At 36.6% G+C, this 21,471-nt stretch overlaps 2 protein-coding genes across 2 annotated transcripts in view; one reads left to right on the top strand and one right to left on the bottom strand.

Moving 5' to 3' along the window:
• Window positions 1-5,292, bottom strand: part of LOC134669418 (sorting nexin-27) — a 32,651-nt gene extending 27,359 nt beyond the window's left edge. Inside the window, exon 1 of the mRNA XM_063526989.1 lies at window positions 4,998-5,292. Coding sequence (XP_063383059.1) covers window positions 4,998-5,266 — 269 coding nt within the window. The 5' untranslated portion in view covers window positions 5,267-5,292. The remainder of the gene's footprint in view (window positions 1-4,997) is intronic.
• Window positions 5,293-5,610: 318 nt separating this feature from the next.
• The window catches only part of LOC134669419 (ATP-dependent Clp protease ATP-binding subunit clpX-like, mitochondrial), a 52,424-nt gene continuing 36,563 nt past the window's right edge, over window positions 5,611-21,471 (top strand). Inside the window, exons 1-2 of the mRNA XM_063526994.1 lie at window positions 5,611-6,073; window positions 16,111-16,236. Of these exons, the coding sequence (XP_063383064.1) occupies window positions 6,001-6,073; window positions 16,111-16,236 (199 nt within the window). The 5' untranslated portion in view covers window positions 5,611-6,000. The remainder of the gene's footprint in view (window positions 6,074-16,110; window positions 16,237-21,471) is intronic.

Genomic DNA, 21,471 nt, shown 5'->3' with positions numbered 1-21,471 from the left:
TGACTGACTCTATACCAGCCATTCTCAAAGTGTGTTCCGCGGAACCCTACGGTTCCGCGAAGCCTGTGTTGGGGCTCCGCGAAAATACTTGTAATAATAAGAAAAAAAAAACTGCTCTTTATAGGTCGACAGTGACGAACGAAAATATTTCATTTGGAGCTCCGTCAAATATTTCGCTTTCCAAAAGGGTTCCGTCACCAAAAAAGTTTGAGAACCGCTGCTCTATACTAACTGAGCGATCCTAGGCACATTTTATATTAAAAACATTCAGTGAAACCAATAGCGGCAACAATATATTGTCAGTCACCTTAGCACCATAAATCTTACCGTTTGCGAAAACTAGTAGACAATGCATTACACAATAATACGCACACAGCGCAACAGGTAAAAACATTCGTTGCTCAACTCTGAATCTAAAGATGACATATATTCTATTTCTAAGCTAGATACAGCAACAAGAAAATCACTCTTTAGTTGAGCAAGATCTTTGGATTAGTCGAAGACTGCTTGCTGAAGCTGAAGAAGCTTGTAGCGAACTGTTAGGGAGTAGCGACCCCATGTACCCGAGTCCTCTTGGGGAGGTCTGTCAGTCTGTCACCCTACAGGAGAGGATGGGTGGGACAGGGCCCTCTTCCTCTGGCTTGTCTTAGCCGCTCGTCCAGGCGCAACAGGTAAAAACATTCGTTGCTCAACTCTGAATCTAAAGATGACATATATTATACTTCTAGGCTAGATACAGCAACAAGAAACGCACTCTTTTTTCTTTGGTTTTTAGTCGGACAAGAACTTTGGATTAGTCGAAGACTTTGCATTTATACATAAAGTTTTTTGACTAATGCGGAGGCATAAATATACCACATACCTACACTACATACAGCCAGCTCCAATAGTAGTGTCTGACCGAAACTGGGTTTTCAACCGAAACTGAAGGTTCGGCTTTGCACTAGTTTCAGCCGAAACCGGACCTTCGGCCAAAACATGATTCTTATGCCCATTTTCGGCGCAGTCGACGGGTTCACAGGTTTTTGACCGAAACCAAACATTTGGCCGAAACATTCTTTTGTACACCGAAACCGAAACTTCGGCCAAAATTTTAAAAATTTGTTGCTAATTTGAAGATCCAACCCTTTAATGGTTTAGCTCAGTACGACGGTAATGCGACTGTTTTATATACCTATCTATGCATATAGATATACAACCGGATAGCTAGTGTTCTAGGGCCTTGTTTGCACAGACTCGTTCCCATTTGCACAGCGATAGCGTCTGTATCACATCCCCTTGTACTAAACAATGTTAGCGTTAAATGGGCCTTATTAACAAAAGGCGAATTAAGCGATGGTACCTAAAACTTGCATAAATTTTACTGTAACATTGTACCTAAGCATGCACAAAGCCGTGACGAGTGGCGAAAGACAGGGGAGGCCTTTGCCCAGCAGTGGGACACAATATAGGCTATAAAAAAAAAAAAAAATTGTACCTATTAATTCAATTGATAAAGCAGAGGGATATGACGAGCAAAATTTTAAAAAGACGTATATTTTCACAGTAATTGAAATAACGAACAAACCCGCCCGGTGGGCGGCGTGGCTCACTCCGCGATTTCGTCGCTTTGCTACAGGTAGCTAAAAGTACATCCGTTCCACACCAATTTTGGTGGCTAGCCATAAGCCGCGCGTGGCGCTGTAGCTAGCGGCCAGATCTCTCCTGATCGTAACAGACGCGTTAGAGTGAGTCTTCTGTACCTAGTACTATTATTTATTCTGTGCCGGTGGCCAAATCTTCCGTCGCAAGTTTCACGCGGCGCGCCAGATCTTTTATTCCCTTCTACTTTCCTGGCTCTACGACCCTCTACCACTGATGAACCTTATGACTTTGTAATAAGGTTTAAAAATGGTCAGTCAACAGCGAGGACGATGGCACCGTGACCGTAATACTGGTACAATGTAAATTATGCAAAAACTTTTCGTCTGTGCATTCGCTGCAAAAAGTTTAGTGAGCTATGATGAAAGGAAAAATGAGGTCTATAAAAGAAGTTTTGAAGCGCTGGTACCGTAAAGAATACAGATCCGTTCAGGACGCTTGATTTTTTAGGGTTCAGTACCTCAAAAAGAAAATAGGATCACTTGTGCGTCTGTCCGTCTGTCACAGCCCATTTTCTCCAAAAGTACTGGATCAATTAAGTTATAGCCAAAAATTACCATTCCTGCCCCCCCCCCCTCCTTATCTCCAAAATTACTGGGCCTAAAATTTTGAAAGAATATACAAATTAGTTCTTTCAATAGATGACAGGAAAACCTATTAGAAATATGCAGTCAAGCGTGAGTCGCACTGATTACTTAGTTCACCGATGGGCAGTTAAGATTGTTGCTGTTTATACTAAGAAGAATAGGTTAAGGTGCAATTAAAAGACTTCTACACAAACAAAGGTTGTCTGTGTGAACCAATTAAGTCACTGTAAGGTTTTCTCAGGAAGCCATACGAAGCATGTGATTGTTTGACTGAGTAATAGCAGCTGTATTTGTTTTTACAATTGCCACAGTTTATAATCTGTATTGACAGTTTGTTTAGTTGTTAGCATGAGTGAAGCCTTAATATGGCTGTATTAATTTTTTAGAGAACGGGCATTTTTCTATTGGGCCTGTATAAGCATTTTGAAATGTGACGTTTTCTACCAAAAGGTACCACATTGTCAATTGTCAATAAGGTTGATTTCAAATTTAAGATATATCGAAATAGACTATTTCAAATAGTGCCTTATTGAGAACTGACAGTAAGTTTTGATTAAGAATGGCACAAATTTAGATATTTTTGTATAGATTATTGTAGAAAGATTTTTTTAATACAGTTGCTCAAAAAGTGCTACTTTACGTAGCTGTTTAGCGTGCGGAAAGTTGGTTATCTCGAACTAGTGCTTTTTACTTTTCCAATTTTTTTAAATTTATACTTGTTCCAATTCACGACTACTTATTGATGAGTGTTAATATTAGTTTCCTTTAAACGTCGTAATCAGCATAAAAACCTACCGTTAATGTAAGAATACGAAAAATATTACATATTTCATATTTAATTACTCACCTCTTCATCATTACAACACGTTTATTTTTTAATATTCAATATTGAAAATTCCGTTCTTAATAAGTTGACTGAATGGAACGGAATAGCTGCCAAACGCCCATAGATATAATATACTTAAAGACGACGTCTAACCGAGCTGTCACTGTTACCACTTTTGTTTAGTGTACGATTAACAATGTTTTTCTCATTTTTTCGCAACTGTATTAAAAAACGTCGTTCGATACACGTGCGGAAATGTCATTCTTCACTCGTCCCGAGTCTTGCCACTCGCCTGCGGCTCGTGGCAAGATATCTCGGTACTCGTGAAGTAATGACATACCTTCCGCACTAGCATCGAAATGTACTATACCATTTTTCATAGTTTGTGTGATGGTGAAGGAATGGAAGTCATGAATGGTATGAACATTTTGGGACACTTAAGGATCAAAAAAGCTGAGTCTGAGCAGAAATGTCACTAAAATTCCCAAATTTTAAAAGAAAGTTTAGTAGGGATGTAACAATACCGATACGATATATCGGTCAATATAATCGGCAGACCGATATATCGGCATCGCCGATTTAAATTCAGCTGATATTACAGTTTGAAAAGCGCGCAAAACGAATGACGCTGCTAATAATTTGAATACACTTTGTTTCCATAACAAATAACCCTCCTTTTGCGTTGCCGTAGTCGGGTAAAAACTACCTAAAGTGAACTATAATTACTGATTAGAATTTACTTTTGCATTGATTGCTTGGTGGTTACCTAAATAAATGTTTTCTTTGATTTTGATTTGGCATTTATTAGTTTTACAGTTTTTCACACTTCACAAAATCGAGTGTCTATTAATACATATGTATGTTTTATGCATAATAAGTATATAATTCCTTATTTGTTATATCTATGAGCTAACTACTGTGCCATTGATATCGGTATCTGTTTCGGTATCGCCAATTATTTGCTTCAAAAATCGGTATCAGTATTGTATCGCCAAAATCATGTATTGTTACATCCCTAAAGTTTAGTGTACAGCCTACAGTCACCATCAGCAATATATTGGAACGCCCAAGGTGTTCATAAATATCTGAACAAAACTACTAATTTAAAGACATTCAAATGCATGATAGAGACTGTACAATATTAAATTAAATTTACATATCAAAGAACAACAACAAATGAAGCCATCAAAAAATAAAAATAGATTTCAAGTACATAAATGAATGATGTTTAGTTTATTAATTATTTACAATTAATATAAATAGTAGAATGTTTTAACATTGTTTTTAATAGATAATAGGTTTTATAATAATTATAACATAGTTATCAAACAGCATTCATTATTATTACACAATCAGACAATGACCTTTCGCTTCATTTCCGTAATAATGTAACCTAGTTTAACACGCCAATAAATAATTTCGGCAACTACATAACCTTTTTTTTATTATTGCATAAGTTACCAAATAACAACAATATTTCTTTAGCAACCAATTTCATAGCTGACTGACTTGCACTAACTAAACAAACCTGTTTCAAACTATGACTCATTTGTCTGATTTCACCAAAAAAATATAATATGCAACTTGCAAGACATTCTTTGTACATAGTTGGAAAAAGAAAAATTGTATTATTGAGATGTTTATCAGTGCCATGGTCTAATAAATTAAAAAAAAAACAATGGTAGTTAAATTATAATTATATATGAATTAAAGTGGAAAAAAAATTGTATTTTAGTATTTTGAGTTGTTATGCAGGATGCAATTGATTCTCATAGGATATGAATGATTCTAATTAGATTACAGACAGTTCTTAAACGAACCAACCGGCTTCAAAAGGCGTTGCTAGGCTTAAAATTGCCAAACAATACTGTGAACTCTCATGGGAGGTTCCCAGCCAGTGCCACCCACCCACTGGTTACAGATTACATAGCCTAGGTACTTACACTTCTAGGATCCTGTCCCCCTTCCGGATACCAGCTTGTTCAGCCGCTCCCTGCTCCAAAACAGCGCTTACGTGCTGCAAAGGAGCATAAAGCTCCCCATTGATCGACCTCAACTGCCCACCTTCGGACACTTGACCGCGCACATTGAAACCGAACCCAGTGTCAGTTTTATAGATAGTAACGCGACGGGGCCCATTGGTAGCCGTTGTAACTTTATTATTTCTCTCAGGTCTAATAATACTGTTATTATCAGTTTCTGTCTCAGCCATTTTGGACGACTTTGACGTTTTGTGCTGTTGTGTTGGCTAGATTGCTCAACTCAACACGAATAGGATGCGTTCACGTTCAATAGAACATATGAATTATTATGAGTTGTACTTATTTAATAGTTAATACATTTCATGTGGATCCGTCATAGTAAGAAACCAACATTATTATTTAATCTTTAACGTAAAAAAATTAAAAGATGATAATATTTGCAAGGTTTTATTTCTAATTCATATTTTGCTGGCAACATTTTCCAGCGCCCTCTACACATTTTTCACGGAAGACATCGAAGACATGTTGCTCTGATGGTAAAGCAGTCATCCACCATCCAGTTTTTCTTTTCCGTCGCTAGAGAGCACAAGTTTCGAAACAACGTGGTACAAGAAAATTTCAACTTCTTTCACATCAAAATCAGCTGTGAACTTCAGTATGGCCGCTCTTATATGTAGAAAATAAATTGTTTTTGTAAAATCATACAAAAAAATAGGAAAGTGCAGTTTTCGTACTTACACCGAATAGTTGTATCTTTTACGAACAGTGTCGGTGTTGACTAATAAAAAGTGTTGCGTCATGACAGAATCGTGATTCTCTCACTGACAAACAAAATATAATAAAAATTGCGAATAGCGAATTACGGCGAGTATAGTTAGCATTTCTTTGGTTCGCGTTTCATTAGATCGTCGCTTGAGTGTTGGGAGCTGATGTTTATTGTGAACCGCGTCAAAACATACGAGCAATGAGTAGTGTGAGGTTGAGTCTAGTGTCTGTGGGGAGATTAGCCGTCGGGAGAAATTGCAAGTTGACATCAGGTAAGTGGTTTCCTACATTTTCGTATTCGGTTTTGTTTTTGTGCATTGGCTACGCTCCAAAGTTTTGTGGCGCAGTCCGCTTTCCTGGCTGTGTTCACGCGTAATCTACATCACAACGAATGTTTGATAACAGAACGTGATAGAATAATCAGAGTATAAATAAATTGGTTATGTTATACGCTTCTCGCGTATTGTCATGCTTTTATTACGAAACGCTCACCTAAAACTTGTTTTCTCCTTGATTTGACTCTTTAAGCAAATATTTTTGGGATACCTACACGCTGAATTATTGGTTATATCAAGGTCATTATCGCATAATTTATGCTTGACACTGCCCTCTGAGGTCCTCGGATGTATTTAAGTTTAAATTGCTGTAGTATTTTATAGCCAATTAAGGACTGTAACTGATATTGGTTATATGTTATATGACATAGATAGTGTGTACAAATAATGATAATTTTATACTGTAGTAACTGTTTCAGTACCTATTCATGTAGTGAAACAGACCTTTATCAGGTGAGATTAATGTCAATGAAACCAGCCAAGTGCGAGTCGGAATCGCGCATGAAGGGTTCCGTACAATTACGCAAAAAAATCACGTTTGTTGTATGGAATCCCCACTTAAATATTTATTTTGTTTTTAGTATGTATTTGTTGTTACAGCGGTAACAAAATACATCTGCAGTGTGACATATGATCATGTCTGATAATTTCAACTGTCTAGCTACCACGGTTCATGAGTTACAACCTAGTGACAGAGAGACGCATGGGCAGATGGACAGCGGAGTCTTAGTAATAGGGTCCATTTTTACCCTCTGGATATGGAACCCTAAAAGCTAGCAACAAACTAAACACTACATACTTTAGCAAAATAGTTATTTGTTTTACAAGGGGGCAAAGTTGTTGTTTATCCGCTCGTGCTAATATTGATACCCGAGCAAGCGAATGATTCCAAAATTGAACCACGAGCGTAGCAAGTGGCATGGAATCTTGAGCGTTGCGAGGGTTGCAAAGCACGAAGGTTAAACAAAATTTGCCCCCGAGTGAAACACAAAATTTTTCACCTCACCAACCCGAAGCAAATATTAAATGTAAAAAATCAAACCAAATCAAATCCAAATGGATGTTATCAAATATTTATCACCCTGAATCATCATTTAAAAGTCAATTCTACCAGCAAACATACGAAAACAACTCAAAATTTGCATTTGAATACTTTGCCCCACATGTGGATAAAATGCAACTTTGCTATTCGTTTTTGAAGTGCAAAGTAATTCTTTCCGAGCTGGTGTGGTGAAAAATATATTATTACAGCCTACATAGACAGATGCATGTCTGATCTTTCATCAAAATATTAACTAGCTTCTGGCCACTAACTTTGTCTGGATGATAATTATTGTGGTACTAAAAATTGTCCTATGTACCATCGCCCACACTGTTAACTGACAGTTCGTAAACCTTATTACAAAAGGCATAAAGTCCACCTATGGACAGTTAAGAATGTTGCAGTTTGTGCTTTGCCCGGGGAAGAATCTATCTCCATTCCAAAATTCATCTAAATTTGTGTAGTGGTTTAGTAAGTTACTTCCATATTTATAATATAAGTAGGGAAGGGATGTTGCAGGCCAGCTGTCTATGTAGGAAACATATGCCTCAACCTTAACCTAGCCCTTGACGGCCCCAAGACAGACCATAACAGCTATGGCTTGATGTTGTGAAAGGAGATATGAGCGTGAAAGGGCTCATATGAGACGACGCCCAGGATCGCGCAAAGTGAAGGAAAGCATGGCAGGCCGGGATAATGCTAGGTAGAAGAAGTAGGGAAGGGATGTAATAGTTTGTTCATATCAAAATACCTAACTGTTATTATGAAATGTAATTAAGTCGTGCCCATTAAAAACTGTAGACACTATTTTTTATTGTATCCGTTTGTTTTTGTTATATCTACTTGGAATTACATTTCTATTTTGATTCTAATAATAAATAATAAATGGCCGAACTTTATACTATCCATACTATCCAGTCCATTATCAATTTACCATCATACATAGTCAATTAAAAATGTCTTTGTTTTAATTGCAACTTTATTAATTTTCATTTTACCCATTAATTTACCAACAATTTAAATTTTTCGTAAAGATGCCTATTTTTTAGATGTAAGTACCTATTGTAAAAACCGGGCAAGTGCGAGTCGGACTCGCGCACGAAGGGTTCCGTACCATAATGCAAAAAAAAAACAAAAAAAAAGCAAAAAAAACGGTCAGCCATCCAAGTACTGACCACTCCCGACGTTGCTTAACTTTGGTCAAAAATCACGTTTGTTGTATGGGAGCCCCATTTAAATCTTTATTTTATTCTGTTTTTAGTATTTGTTGTAATAGCGGCAACAGAAATACATCATCTGTGAAAATTTCAACTGTCTAGCTATCACGGTTCCTGAGATACAGCCTGGTGACAGACGGACGGACAGCGAAGTCTTAGTAATAGGGTCCCGTTTTACCCTTTGGGTACGGAACCCTAAAAACGGAGTATCTCCCTTTATCCTTATCCTTCAAGATATTGCAGTTCTCGCATCGTCTAAATGAGCCCTAACATTCAGTGTTTTAAAACACTTGACTGAACTAATTTTAGAAAATTTCTTGCATTTCCACACCTTTGGCTTCTATGTCATAAAAAAAAACCGGGCAAGTGCGAGTCGGACTCGCGCACGAAGGGTTCCGTACCATAAAGCAAAAAAAAAACGGAAAAAATGCAAAAAGAAAACGGTCACCCATCCAAGTACTGACCCCGCCCGACGTTGCTTAACTTTGGTCAAAAATCACGTTTGTTGTATGGGAGCCCCACTTAAATCTTTATTATATTCTGTTTTTAGTATTTGTTGTTATAGCGGCAACAGAAATACGTCATCTGTGAAAATTTCAACTGTCTAGCTATCACGGTGACAGACGGACGGACAGCGAAGTCTTAGTAATAGGGTCCCGTTGTACCCTTTGGGTACGGAACCCTAAAAAGCAATAAATTGTTCAAAATTATTTTCCATAATGAGGAGAATGGGGACTACGTTTGTATGGAGACGCTCTACCATACATTGTAGGGCCAATGTTACGTCGCTAACCTGTTTGATGCTTGCGTGTCAAGGCGGGATTTTATGTGTCAAGGGAACCCGCGTATGACCCCCCGCGACAATGCGGGTTTTTTAAAATCCTTGAACTGTGGAATAAATCCTAGTATGAGAATTTTAAAAACCCGGCCAAGTGCGAGTCGCACTCGCGCACGAAGGGTTCCGTACCATTACGCGAAAACGACAAAAAAATCACGTTTATTGTATGGGAGCCCCACTTACTTAAATATTTATTTTATTTTATTTTTATATTTTTAATATTTGTCGTTATAATTATAACGGCAACAGAAATACATCATCTGTGAAAATTTCAACTGCCTAGCTATCACGGTTCATGAGATACAGCCTGGTGACATACAGACGGACAGCGGAGTCTTAGTAATAGGGTCCCGTTTTTACCCTTTGAGTACGGAACCCTAAAAAGAGCATATAGACGGCATTAGTCATTACCAATGTCTAAAAACCGAAGAAAGTTCACAAAACTGTCACAATGTAAAAACTCGAGCTAAACTTCGTGATTACTCAGAGTGAAAATCCATTGTTCTCATGACACCTCCGGTACTAACGGCAAAACAATCTGACAATTGGTGGTGCTTATATCGTGACAATAAGGCTTAAGTTGCGTTGTTGTTGGTACACAATACAATGGGACATGGGTAATTCGACCGTAGTGTCACAGAATAAATAATAGTACTAGGTACAGAAGACTCACTCTCTAATAAAACGCGTCTGTTACGATCAGGACAGATATGGCCGCTAGGGGGCGACAGCGCCACGCGCGGCTTATGGCAAACCCCAAAATTGGGGTCGAATGGAAGTACTTTTAGCTACCTGTAGCAAAGCGACGAAATCGAGGAGTGAGACACGCCTGGTAGTGTTAAGGACCGCGTGTAGTTGACTAAAGACGGATCATACATACGCAAAAGTTAAGTTTCAGTATACGGGAGTAAAATTAGTTATGAGTTGTGACTTATATCGCCTAAAACCGGTCTCTTGTTTTGTACCAAAATGTGAGCAATCGCGGCTGTATCGATGCTAAATTGCAACTGCAACCTAGATAAAGCTCAAAGCTGCTGTCTCTGGGACTAATTGTAAGTAACTCCATAGGCGTATTACGAGTATATGGATAACTTTATCCACGTGATAAAATATGCATCTCATTTTAAAACTGCGCTATTGAAAGTGACGGACACAATTTTTTCACATAGACAAGAACGACCATAAAATCCTTACTGAGTCGTGTTTGCATGTGCGAGGGTTCTATGTATATGACCAGCTGCAGTATCATGGCCTTTTTCCGACTGTTTTGCCTAACTACTGCAAAGAGTCGCCGTGTGCGACCTCTCTTTACACAGCAGTCGAAAAGACGAGACATGAGACATACGGGTCGATCAACTTTTTTATGTCATATCGTGTCCCAACGATATAAAAATTGAAATCTTACAAATCGTAACGTTTTTAAATTTATCTGGTATATTATAGTAAATTAACCAAATAATCATTCAAACAAGAACTTAAAAACTGAAAGAATATAGTTTTGTTTTGGTGACCCAGGAGATAATTTTAGACTCCCATACAAAAAAAGCATGTCCCAATCGCATGTCGGCTTCGGTTTTTACTTAACAGTGTAAAAAATGTACTCCACCATATTCACTACTAACTCTTAATTAAAAAGGTATTGACATCTAATTTACAAATGCGATGCTAAAATTTCGCTAGAATTCGTAGATTTATTTTAAAAAAAGTTCTTTTGTCCCATGTTGATGTCCCAAAAATTTTTAGGCATGTTTTGCATTTTTCTGGAGGAGAGTGATTAATAAATGTTTTTAATTATAATTTTTTTATTATTTCGTAACATTAACATATTATTCCGATAGGTAGAATATGCATGGTTGCGGTATTTGAGTAATATAAAAACTTTTCGTACATTTTACGACATAAGTGACTCAGGAGACACTATTAGTTGATTTTAAGGAAAACCAAAAAGGGACTCTTTAATTTTAAGTTAAAAGAAGCAAAGAGTTTATGCTCCTTTATATAATAGACGAATATGTATTTCGATTAAATGAAGTTTTATTTAATAAATCCCGGGTAACCCAGGGGACACGTTTTGAGACAGCACAACATATATAACACCAAAAGTTGTCAAAATAATAAAATTTGTGCGCGGCCCGTAATCGCATACAAAACTTTAAATGTTCTTGTACGCTAAATGTCTGAAAAATAATCATATTTAAAACATTTATTTTTTCGAAAAAAATCTTTCTCCATGACATGAAAAAGTTGATCGACCCACAATTTATGTCCTGCAGTGGTATCATGGTCGCGTTTTTATTACCTGTCATGTCATGCGTCACTTTCACACTTACATACTTGTAAGAACGTGACAGGCATGGTGACAAGTGATAAAGAGCCGGCCATCTTAGCCCTTCTGGGTCATGGTCAACAGCAACGTGCTTGTGGGGTTTTTGTCTGCATTTTTGACTACAAAATGTGACGCTTATCACCAATGTCATCAACTGACGAAGGCTCCTACTGACTAAGAAGTAGTTATGTAAGACAACAATTATGACATTTATAACACTTAAGGTCGACGTGGGAAAGACCGGCATATAAAATGTAGTGTAGGCAAGACCGTCATAATCATTAAGGGCAAACTCGTATTTATGTCGGCGGCCGATCGTAAAGATCAGGCATATCGTGAAATGTGAAAATCTTTTTGACTTGTTTCCTGAGTCGACGGAGCCCCGCTACCTATATGTATATTGGTTTAATGTGACTTATCCTCAAAACAATACACATGAACATTAAGATCTGCCTGATCTTACGATCGGCCGCCGACATTTATATGTGTATCGCTCAGACTCAGCCAGAAAGAGTTTCACTCTTGCTCTACCGACCTTCTGGAAGTGTAGTATACCAACGCAATAGTTAAAGCTACGAAAGAGTTTGTAGAAAGTCTTTGCCACATGACAATAGCCTCTGCCTGCAAGTCCTGCAACTTTGTCAGCGTAATCTTTAATTAAACTATCCCCTTCCATTATTCTTACTAAACTCTAACCCCCAATTCCCCATTGCAACTTTTTAGGGGATGAATTCAGAGATACCTATGTCATGTACAATGCCAAATTTTTTCGACGCCGTTTATATTTTTGTGATCGAGAACAAAAGACTTACAAACATTCACATTTAAATAACATAACTTCCGTGAGACACAGACATATTAAATATATTAAGAACGGGTCACTTACGCATTGTATAAGTCGAAAAACGCAGTCTGTGCCGTTTCGTCACCGTAAACGCAAGCTCCTGATGACACTCCTCGGTATGGAGAGAAACATGTCGAGCGTTTTTCGACTTGAAAATCTTAAAATACGTGAGTGCTCCGTTCTTAATATATAAATTTAACATTGACATTTAAAAAAACCTGAAAAAGTATCAAAAACAATTGTTTACCCACTCAAGACTTAACAAATGCACGCTATTATCTTTATATGGTTTATTTTATATGGCATTACGAAATACCTTATATAAATCGTGTTAATTATTATCACACACAGTTCGCAAGGTCTTACGTCCGTTGACCTTTATTTAGGAAAAACAATGACTCAATTGCCTTTGATCGTTTGGTTCATTTTGGTAGTAAACATCCATAATGCATTTCTGTCAAAATTATCCATAAATATTGGGTTTATGATAGTTTATCACGCGATAAAATAAGATTAGTCGTGTGAATATGATCTGCTCAATAGATTAACCGAGTCAAGACGAAAATGTATTACGAGCCCCGATGCATATGTTTTCGTCTAGTTCCGCGCAACAATTTTGTTTATTTTAATAAATTTTACACATGAACATATAATGACCCAGTAATGGGAACCGTAATAGCAATGTTTAATGTAGTTTATTTTGATCGTATAATAAAATTGCATAAGACTTTTATTGCTGAAAAAAAGGACTTTTCAAAAACGTTGCCTAAATCATATTGTCCTCTCTTACAGCACTGCTGCATGCATGGGCTCGAAACAAAATTGTCAGTACATTGGCAGAGCCCTATTGTTTTCCCTGGTAATAGCCCTTTTCACATATGTTGTAATCCTACCCGTCAAAAAAAATATATAAAATCATTATTTTTTTTCTTTCAGTACAAACGGTATTTCTTGTATTTGGATTTAGTTATTGCAGAGTATTACCATATAAAATTAAATTACATTAGTATAAGCATTAAATATTAGTAATCATTAAACAAAAACATTAGTTTTGAACAAACGCGAGAACCTCAAAAAATGGGGTCACCTGACGAAAACATATGCATCGGGGCTCGTAACAGAACCTAATGCACATATTTCATATTATAACTTAAAATTGTTGTGCAACTTAGAAACCTGCACATTTCTGGATCAGTGTAACGATGGTACATATTAACCCTAGCGCAGTGTTGGCATCAATCTGAACTAAATCAATCCGGATTGATCAATCGAATTGACGCGTCAATCCGAATTGATCAATCCGGATTGATCAATTCGAATTGAATCAATTCTGATTGACGCGTCAATCCGATTGAATCAATTTGAATTAACGCATCAATCCTCAATTCGGATTAAATCAATTCTCAATCTAGATTAACCATAGTCCCTAAGATTACTTTTCAAAGGTGTAAGTTTTTGGGACTTACTTACTGGACTTAAATTCGATATCTGAGGTTCCCAGAGGTTCGAAAACATGTTCCTGATGTCAGTATTGATTTATTTTATTTATTTTATTTATTTTATTTATTTTATTTATTTTATTTATTTTATTTATTTTATTTATTTTATTTATTTTATTTATTTTATTTATTTTATTTATTTTATTTATTTTATTTATTTTATTTATTTTATTTATTTTATTTATTTTATTTATTTTATTTATTTTATTTATTTTATTTATTTTATTTATTTTATTTATTTTATTTATTTTATTTATTTTATTTATTTTATTTATTTTATTTATTTTATTTATTTTATTTATTTTATTTATTTTATTTATTTTATTTATTTTATTTATTTTATTTATTTTATTTATTTTATTTATTTTATTTATTTTATTTATTTTATTTATTTTATTTATTTTATTTATTTTATTTATTTTATTTATTTTATTTATTTTATTTATTTTATTTATTTTATTTATTTTATTTATTTTATTTATTTTATTTATTTTATTTATTTTATTTATTTTATTTATTTTATTTATTTTATTTATTTTATTTATTTTATTTTATTTATTTTATTTATAATATAATAAGATTTATAATAAGAACACACCACACAGGTAGATATAAAGATAAACAGAGGAACGGCAAAAAAACTTGTTTATGCTGGAGGCTTCATAGATCGCTCATGCCAACCTCGGTTATTCAATAACAACTTGAATTTAAGTGTGCGTAAAGATTACAATCGTTTGAACTGGTCAAAAACTTTATAATGAGGTAACTGAATAGACTTGGTTTTTATTTCGGTTACCGGTAACAGAGGTTAACCGTATCTGATACGGTTACCGAATCAAAGTGTTACCTTATCAGACGGTTACCGTTATGGTAGGGGTTTTTACAACCGCTTCTAAAATAACTCTATGAAAAACCCCGGTTAAGGTAACCGGTTCCTGTCCCTGGTAGAATCTAAATATTGCCATTGAAACCATGTTTTGCACCTTAGATATCGATTTTGAATGCAAGCAGTCACTTTCAAAAAATGTCACTAAAATGTCCCGAAACAGGACACCTTTCAATATTGCAGTCGAAAAGATGTTTAGAAACCTCTGGCTACTAGATTTTAAACGCAATCGGGTTATTTCTAGAAATGTCCCAAAAAAGGGCATCTCTCAATATTTCCCTCGGAAACAAGTATCGAAACCTTTGGGCACCTCAGATATCGATTTTGAACGCTATCGGTTAATTTCAAGGAAAGTCCCGAAAATGTTCCAAAAAGGACATCCTTCATAATGCCGTCAGAAACATGTTTCGGAACCTTTGGTAAACTCGGACACCGCTTCGGAACGCATTTGGTCAGTTTCAAAAAATGGCCTAAATAAAAATGACATTAGGTGTACATACAAAGTAATCGTCAATCCGAATTGACGATTGAGGATTGAGGATTGACCGGTCAATTCGAATTAACGATTAGTAATCGTCAATCTTCAATCAGTAGATTTAGAATTAGTTTCGTCAATCGTCAATCGTCAATTCGAATTGATCGGTCAATCCTCAATCGTCAATCGTCAATTCGAATTGATATTTTGCCAACACTGCCCTAGCGTCAATGTCCATTAGTTAGGCCAGTAATATACGATGAATTGTCATTTGTCAAGCGATAAATTTCAAAGTGGTCAGGTATAATAATTCAATGGGACGGTATCTCCAGAGTCTGTATACGCTGTGTTAACCAACTTGGCAGCAACAATGTTTGACTGCACCATAGTCCGTCCACTTTTGTATAAATTTACAAATACATAGTTGCAGTTACGGCTGTTACAACAAAACTGCCAATGAACAATTTATTCTGCTTGTAATTCTCTGCAACAGTTGCATTTGAAGTATGTTGCAAAGACCTATGGTTTTCAAATTCGAAGCGCAAATTTGACTAAGTTTCATATGAGGTTTACTTCAGATGGAAAATTGGAAATATACTTATTTATTCTAGGAAATAAATCCGTACTATCCTACTCTATCCCACAAGATGGACGGACGACCTTGTTAAGGCCGCCGGAAGACGCTGGATGCGGGTCGCTTCCAACCGGTACGAATAGAGGTCCAAGGGGGAGGCCTATGTTCAGCAGTGGACGTCTTATGGATGAGATGATGATGATAATCCTACTCTATCTATATCGAGATTCCTGCATTTTTTAATTGTTTCAAACTGTTTCTTATTGTCCACAGCCGTCCAATCGTGCCGATCCCTACGGCGTTCGAGCGCGCGATGTCTCAGCACAAGCAACACTCTCTGCAAGAGCACAGAGCAGCCCCCCGGTCCGCACCCGCCAAAGGAGGCTGTCAGTTCTGACGGTAAGTCACAAGCTACTTTCTTTTAGAGATTACAACCTATATCAGTACCGACATAATGGTCGTTCTTGTCTACGTGACAGCGTGATAAAACGGTATCCGTCACTTTCAATCGCGCTCTGTTAAAAAGTGACGGATATTTTGTCACGTGGATAAAGCCATCCATAATAGGCCTGCAGGGGTCTGTAAACTTTTTAGGAGAAGAACCAACCACAGTAGAAATAGGTACCACAGTATTTTCCGTAGTTTAGGAACTCCCAAGCTTTAGTCTTTTGAGTGACTTGCAATTGTACCTCTGAAGCAACTGGCGAGCCACGTTTCGCTATCCGAAGGCTTGCACTTTTGTCTTCACTGTATGCTTCGACTTCATTCGATCCTATGCTGAATTCTCCTAGGCCGGCAGCAAGGGTTTGGCAGGCGGGGTTCAATGTGACATCTCCGCATGTTTCTCTTGAGTGTATCATTAAATGTGACAGTAAAACGAGGTGAGGTGACCATTGGCATACAGTTTTATCTCATACTGGCCGCCGGGAGATGTTTTACTAGATATGTAAACAGTTTTACATAGATTAGGTATATTCATCATTGTTATTAATGTTATTATCTTTCCGAATTTAGGCGAAAGTTGAATGAACTATTTAACGGTACGAATTTGGGCGTTACTGACATTTGTAACGATAATATGAAATGTGTCGGTTGTTACTAAGGTAATACAAAATAAAATCTTATCACTGACATAATGAGTGAAATGTTTAAAAAGTAATTGTGGATATGATGTAGAGTTGACAACTTTTATATTTCTTTGTCTCTTTGGCCACTTTTTTTAGTACCTGGCTTATGATAGATGGCTATATCAATTATCAACGTGATAAAAATAACCGCCACTATTAACACCGCGCAATTGAAAGTGACGGACACAGTCTTTATCACGTTGTCACGTTGACAGAATCGACAATCATATCCGTACTGGAGGTAAGGTTGTTCTTATCACGTGGCATGAGAAGTACAGCATACATCACTTTCTGACCCGAGCTTTTATATTAGACGAGTGATATACATGGCATATTAAGCGCAACCATAATACTCTGTACTGTTTCTCTCCAATTTACGTACTAGATTTACTTAAGGTGATTAATTCCTAAGTGTTAAACTGTTAAGACTTAGCGAAAACAAAGAGACAATAAACACACCTGTGTCCATAAAAGGCTTCAAAGCAATTAAATGCAAATCCCTTTACCGATTAAAGACAAAATGAAGTAACCCAATAAAGTACCCAATAAAACTTGTTACGTAAAGGATTAACAAGGAGAGAGTCATGATTTCGTAACTTAGGTCTTAAGTCGTTGGGAATTATACTCGTATATGCGTTTGTTCGGTATCATTTTCTTGCTGTTTTCTTGACCATATTTTTAAGTTCGGTAACTGATATCAACATGCCTAAGATTGGTATTTCACCTGTCCAATTTCTAGGTTCGGTAACTGATATCAACATGCCTAAGATTGGTATTTCACCTGTCCAATTTCTAGGTTCGGTAACTGATATCAACATGCCTAAGATTGGTATTTCACCTGTCCAATTTCTAGGTTCGGTAACTGATATCAACATGCCTAAGATTGGTATTTCACCTGTCCAATTTCTAGGCCCAATGTGCATTGCGTCTCCAATCTCTCACTAAGCAACGACGCACAAGTTACTATAAAACCGGTCAAGTGCGAGTCTGACTCGCGTTCCGAGGGTAATTTGTGATTTTTTTTTCAATATTTTAGTCCCAGTACCTAGCTTCGGAGATAAAGGGATGGGAATTGGTCGGATAGACAGACAGACGCACGAGTAATCCTATAAGGGTTCCGTTTTTTAGGGTTCCGTACCCAAAGGGTAAAACGGGACCCTATTACTAAGACTTCGCTGTCCGTCCGTCCGTCCGTCCGTCCGTCCGTCCGTCTGTCACCAGGCTGTATCTCACGAACCGTGATAGCTAGACAGTTGAAATTTTCACAGGTGATGTATTTCTGTTGCCGCTATAACAACAAATACTAAAAACAGAATAAAATAAAGATTTAAATGGGGCTCCCATACAACAAACGTGATTTTTGATCAAAGTTAAGCAACGTCGGGAGGGGTCAGTATTTGGATGGGTGACCGTTTTTTTTTTTGCTTTTTTTTGTTTTTTTTTTTTTTGCATTATGGTACGGAACCCTTCGTGCGCGAGTCCGACTCGCACTTGCCCGGTTTTTTTCTTTTGAGGTACGGAACCCTAAAACCGGTCAAGTGCGAGTCGGACTCGCGTTCTCTTAATTCTCTTCCTCTTTGAATTCAGTCAAAAATAGATCAGCAGGAATTTACACATGTCATCACCATCATCATCATTCAGGCCTTTAGCATCTTGACAGATGATTTATGCAGCGTCTGAAAGCGAGGAACAACGTCACCGTCGTCGTCGTCGTCGTGTGGAAATTGCACAGCTTCCTAGCATCACCGCCCTGCTGAAACAGAGGCGCTTGCGGTGGCTTGGGCATGTGCAGCGGATGGATAACACTCGTCTGCCTAGGCAGATTATGTTGAGCCAGATAGCATTTCAAAAGCGCCGCATTGGACGTCCCTTGCTGCGTTTTAAGGACTGCGCGAAACGCGACATGTAGCTCTACTATCAGTTTCGTGAATGACAGTGAGAAGTGAAGACAGTGAGAAAGTTAAGGAAAATGTATGGAGTAATTGTACAGAGCCTCTACCGGTCACGTAAAGAACTAAAAAATTCAATTGGTACCATGAGTTATAGACGTTTTTACGCGAGTTTTCCATACTTGCCTAACTTCACACCTAAAACGCTCTCTTTCTAATTATATAATGAAAACTGAGCCAGAATTATTCTGCGTAAATATTTAACGCGAGTAAACGTGACAGTGACACGAAAAATACGTGCGTTTCCAACGTGACATTTCTGTCAACTTGTAAACACAACAAATACGCAGATTTTTCACGAATATCAATGCAATTTTCAACGTAATATGTATAAATTTATAACAGTATGTGAACTTCAAGCAAAACTTTAAGGGATAAATCAATTAATAGTTCGATAAAAGGCTGATTTAGTACAAAGGTAATGAGTTATACTTGACATCATATTTTCCTATTTCTACTGCTACATTTGCGAAAATCACATTGCTTACGAGCAGTTTTTGGTTTTAGGCAAGAAGCTGATTGAAAACAACATTTCCATGAAAACCCGGATTGCATCATGTATGCATGTAGAAGTTACATATGTATTAAGAATTAAGGCTCAATACAAGGAGCGGTACATAGACATGTTGCTGTTTTTGTTGCTGGGTGCACATAACACATAGTAAGAATAAGACATACCATACCGCAAGACCTATTATAATATTTACACAAGAATTGCTACGTATTTTATTAAGCATTATTATCTTATATAAAATAAAACATACAAATGTTCTGTGGGTTTATTTATTTTTCTTTACTAAGTAAGTATTATTTTATTTTCCGTTGTTCAAATTATTGTGTTTGGTACCTAGGTAATCGTTTTTCATGTCAACTTGGTAACAGGAAATATAAAACTTTCTTCAAAAACTTTTGCTGGTGGTTCTGAATCTGAAAATTTAAATAAGATTTAAACACATTTATTGCCAAAAACCCGCTGCGTGGGTTCATTTTGTATTGGAAATGGGGCGCTTGGCACTGAAATATACTCGAGATCATATAGGTACTATAAAATTAAAATCGCTATTAAGGTCATACGTAGGGTCTGTGCGGAAAGAGAAGAGTCGTAGGTATAATGTATGGGCTCCCCTAAATTTCACGACTTTTCTCTTTCCGGACACTCTATTAGATAATGTTACTTAGCAGTAGGAGACGGCCGCTGTCATGATGCGGACTGAAGCGGACCATTATAATACATACCTATTTTAATATTTTAAGATTTCTTCTCATGTGTGTATTATTTTCATCATAGGTAATAAATATGTAGCCAAAAGTAGCCTGTATAATCGCGCCGTATACTTTGCTTCCTATTTTTTAACACGCAATGTCATAATTTTAACTCGATTATTAATGATGTTTACGTAATTATCATATTTTGCAATTTTTGTCTTGAATACAATTATATTTTAATTTATACACTGTTTACTAACATTGATGTGTTTATTATTTTCGTAACTATGGCAACGTCAAATCTTTAAAAATTTGTAGAATGAAGGTTGAGTCAGTAACAAAGTGACAAAACTGGTCTTAGAGCATTTAATAACTGGAGTGGCCATTGAGTGCTTACTGTTAGGATTTAGGATTAGGGTTCCAAGCAGGAAAGAAAAGCTTGTTTTAACACCATATAGGTAATGTTTATTAATCTCAAGCAAGACTACATAGTAATGGCGTCTCATACGAGAAGAAAGAACACCTACGTTTGTTTTATATTGACAACCGAATAAATCAAATATCATAGTCGTAGTAGTCTCGAAGGTATACTCTTTATTTTTTTGTTGACATTATTACTTACCCCTCTGCCGAAAAACTTGCACAATTGTGAAAACTTTTGTATGGACCGACATGGCTTTTTGTACGATACGTACAAATCATGTAGAAATAGCAATACATTTGACGTCCCCTCCCCCGCAAAAATCGGCGGACTGTTTTGTAAAGAAAATGACAGCGATGACATCTCCCTTCTAAATGCTCTTAGTGGATGGTAGAGGTAAGGAATACAATCTCCGTGTAATTAATAATGAAAAAGTGTCCGTCAAAAACCTTAAGAGGGAAGTATACTACGTAATCGTCCATACAAAAAGAGAAAACGTTTTTCCACTTGTATATAAATACGAGTATCTTCCATTCTCCATGATTTTTAGTACGGTATTGATACAATGAAAAACTAGGTTTATGGGTATTTTTTTTCGCTACTCTGGAGAGATTTAGAAAAATTATAATAGCTGACAGCGTGCCCAGTTTTTGCAAATATTCTCCCTTAAAGGAGTTTTCTCATAAAGTCATAAAGGATTCTCCTTACCTCTAACCTCTATATTCACGGCTACCATCAGTATATGTAACATTACTTTCTGTGCATCTCACTTGCACTAATATGCGAGAGCGAGATGCATAGATAGTAAATTACGTAGACGTGAGAAAATTTGACAATTTTGTTATTTAGTTCATTAGGTGACTCCTAGAGGCGCTGTATAAAACTCCGATATACTCGTAACTCTTGCTCTGTTTTTTAGTATAGTTAGAAA

The sequence above is a fragment of the Cydia fagiglandana genome, chromosome 12, assembly GCF_963556715.1.
Source record: "Cydia fagiglandana chromosome 12, ilCydFagi1.1, whole genome shotgun sequence".
Lineage (NCBI taxonomy): Eukaryota > Metazoa > Arthropoda > Insecta > Lepidoptera > Tortricidae > Cydia > Cydia fagiglandana.
The sequence above is the reverse complement of the archived record's forward strand: the minus strand, read 5'-3'. Positions and strand labels throughout refer to the sequence as shown.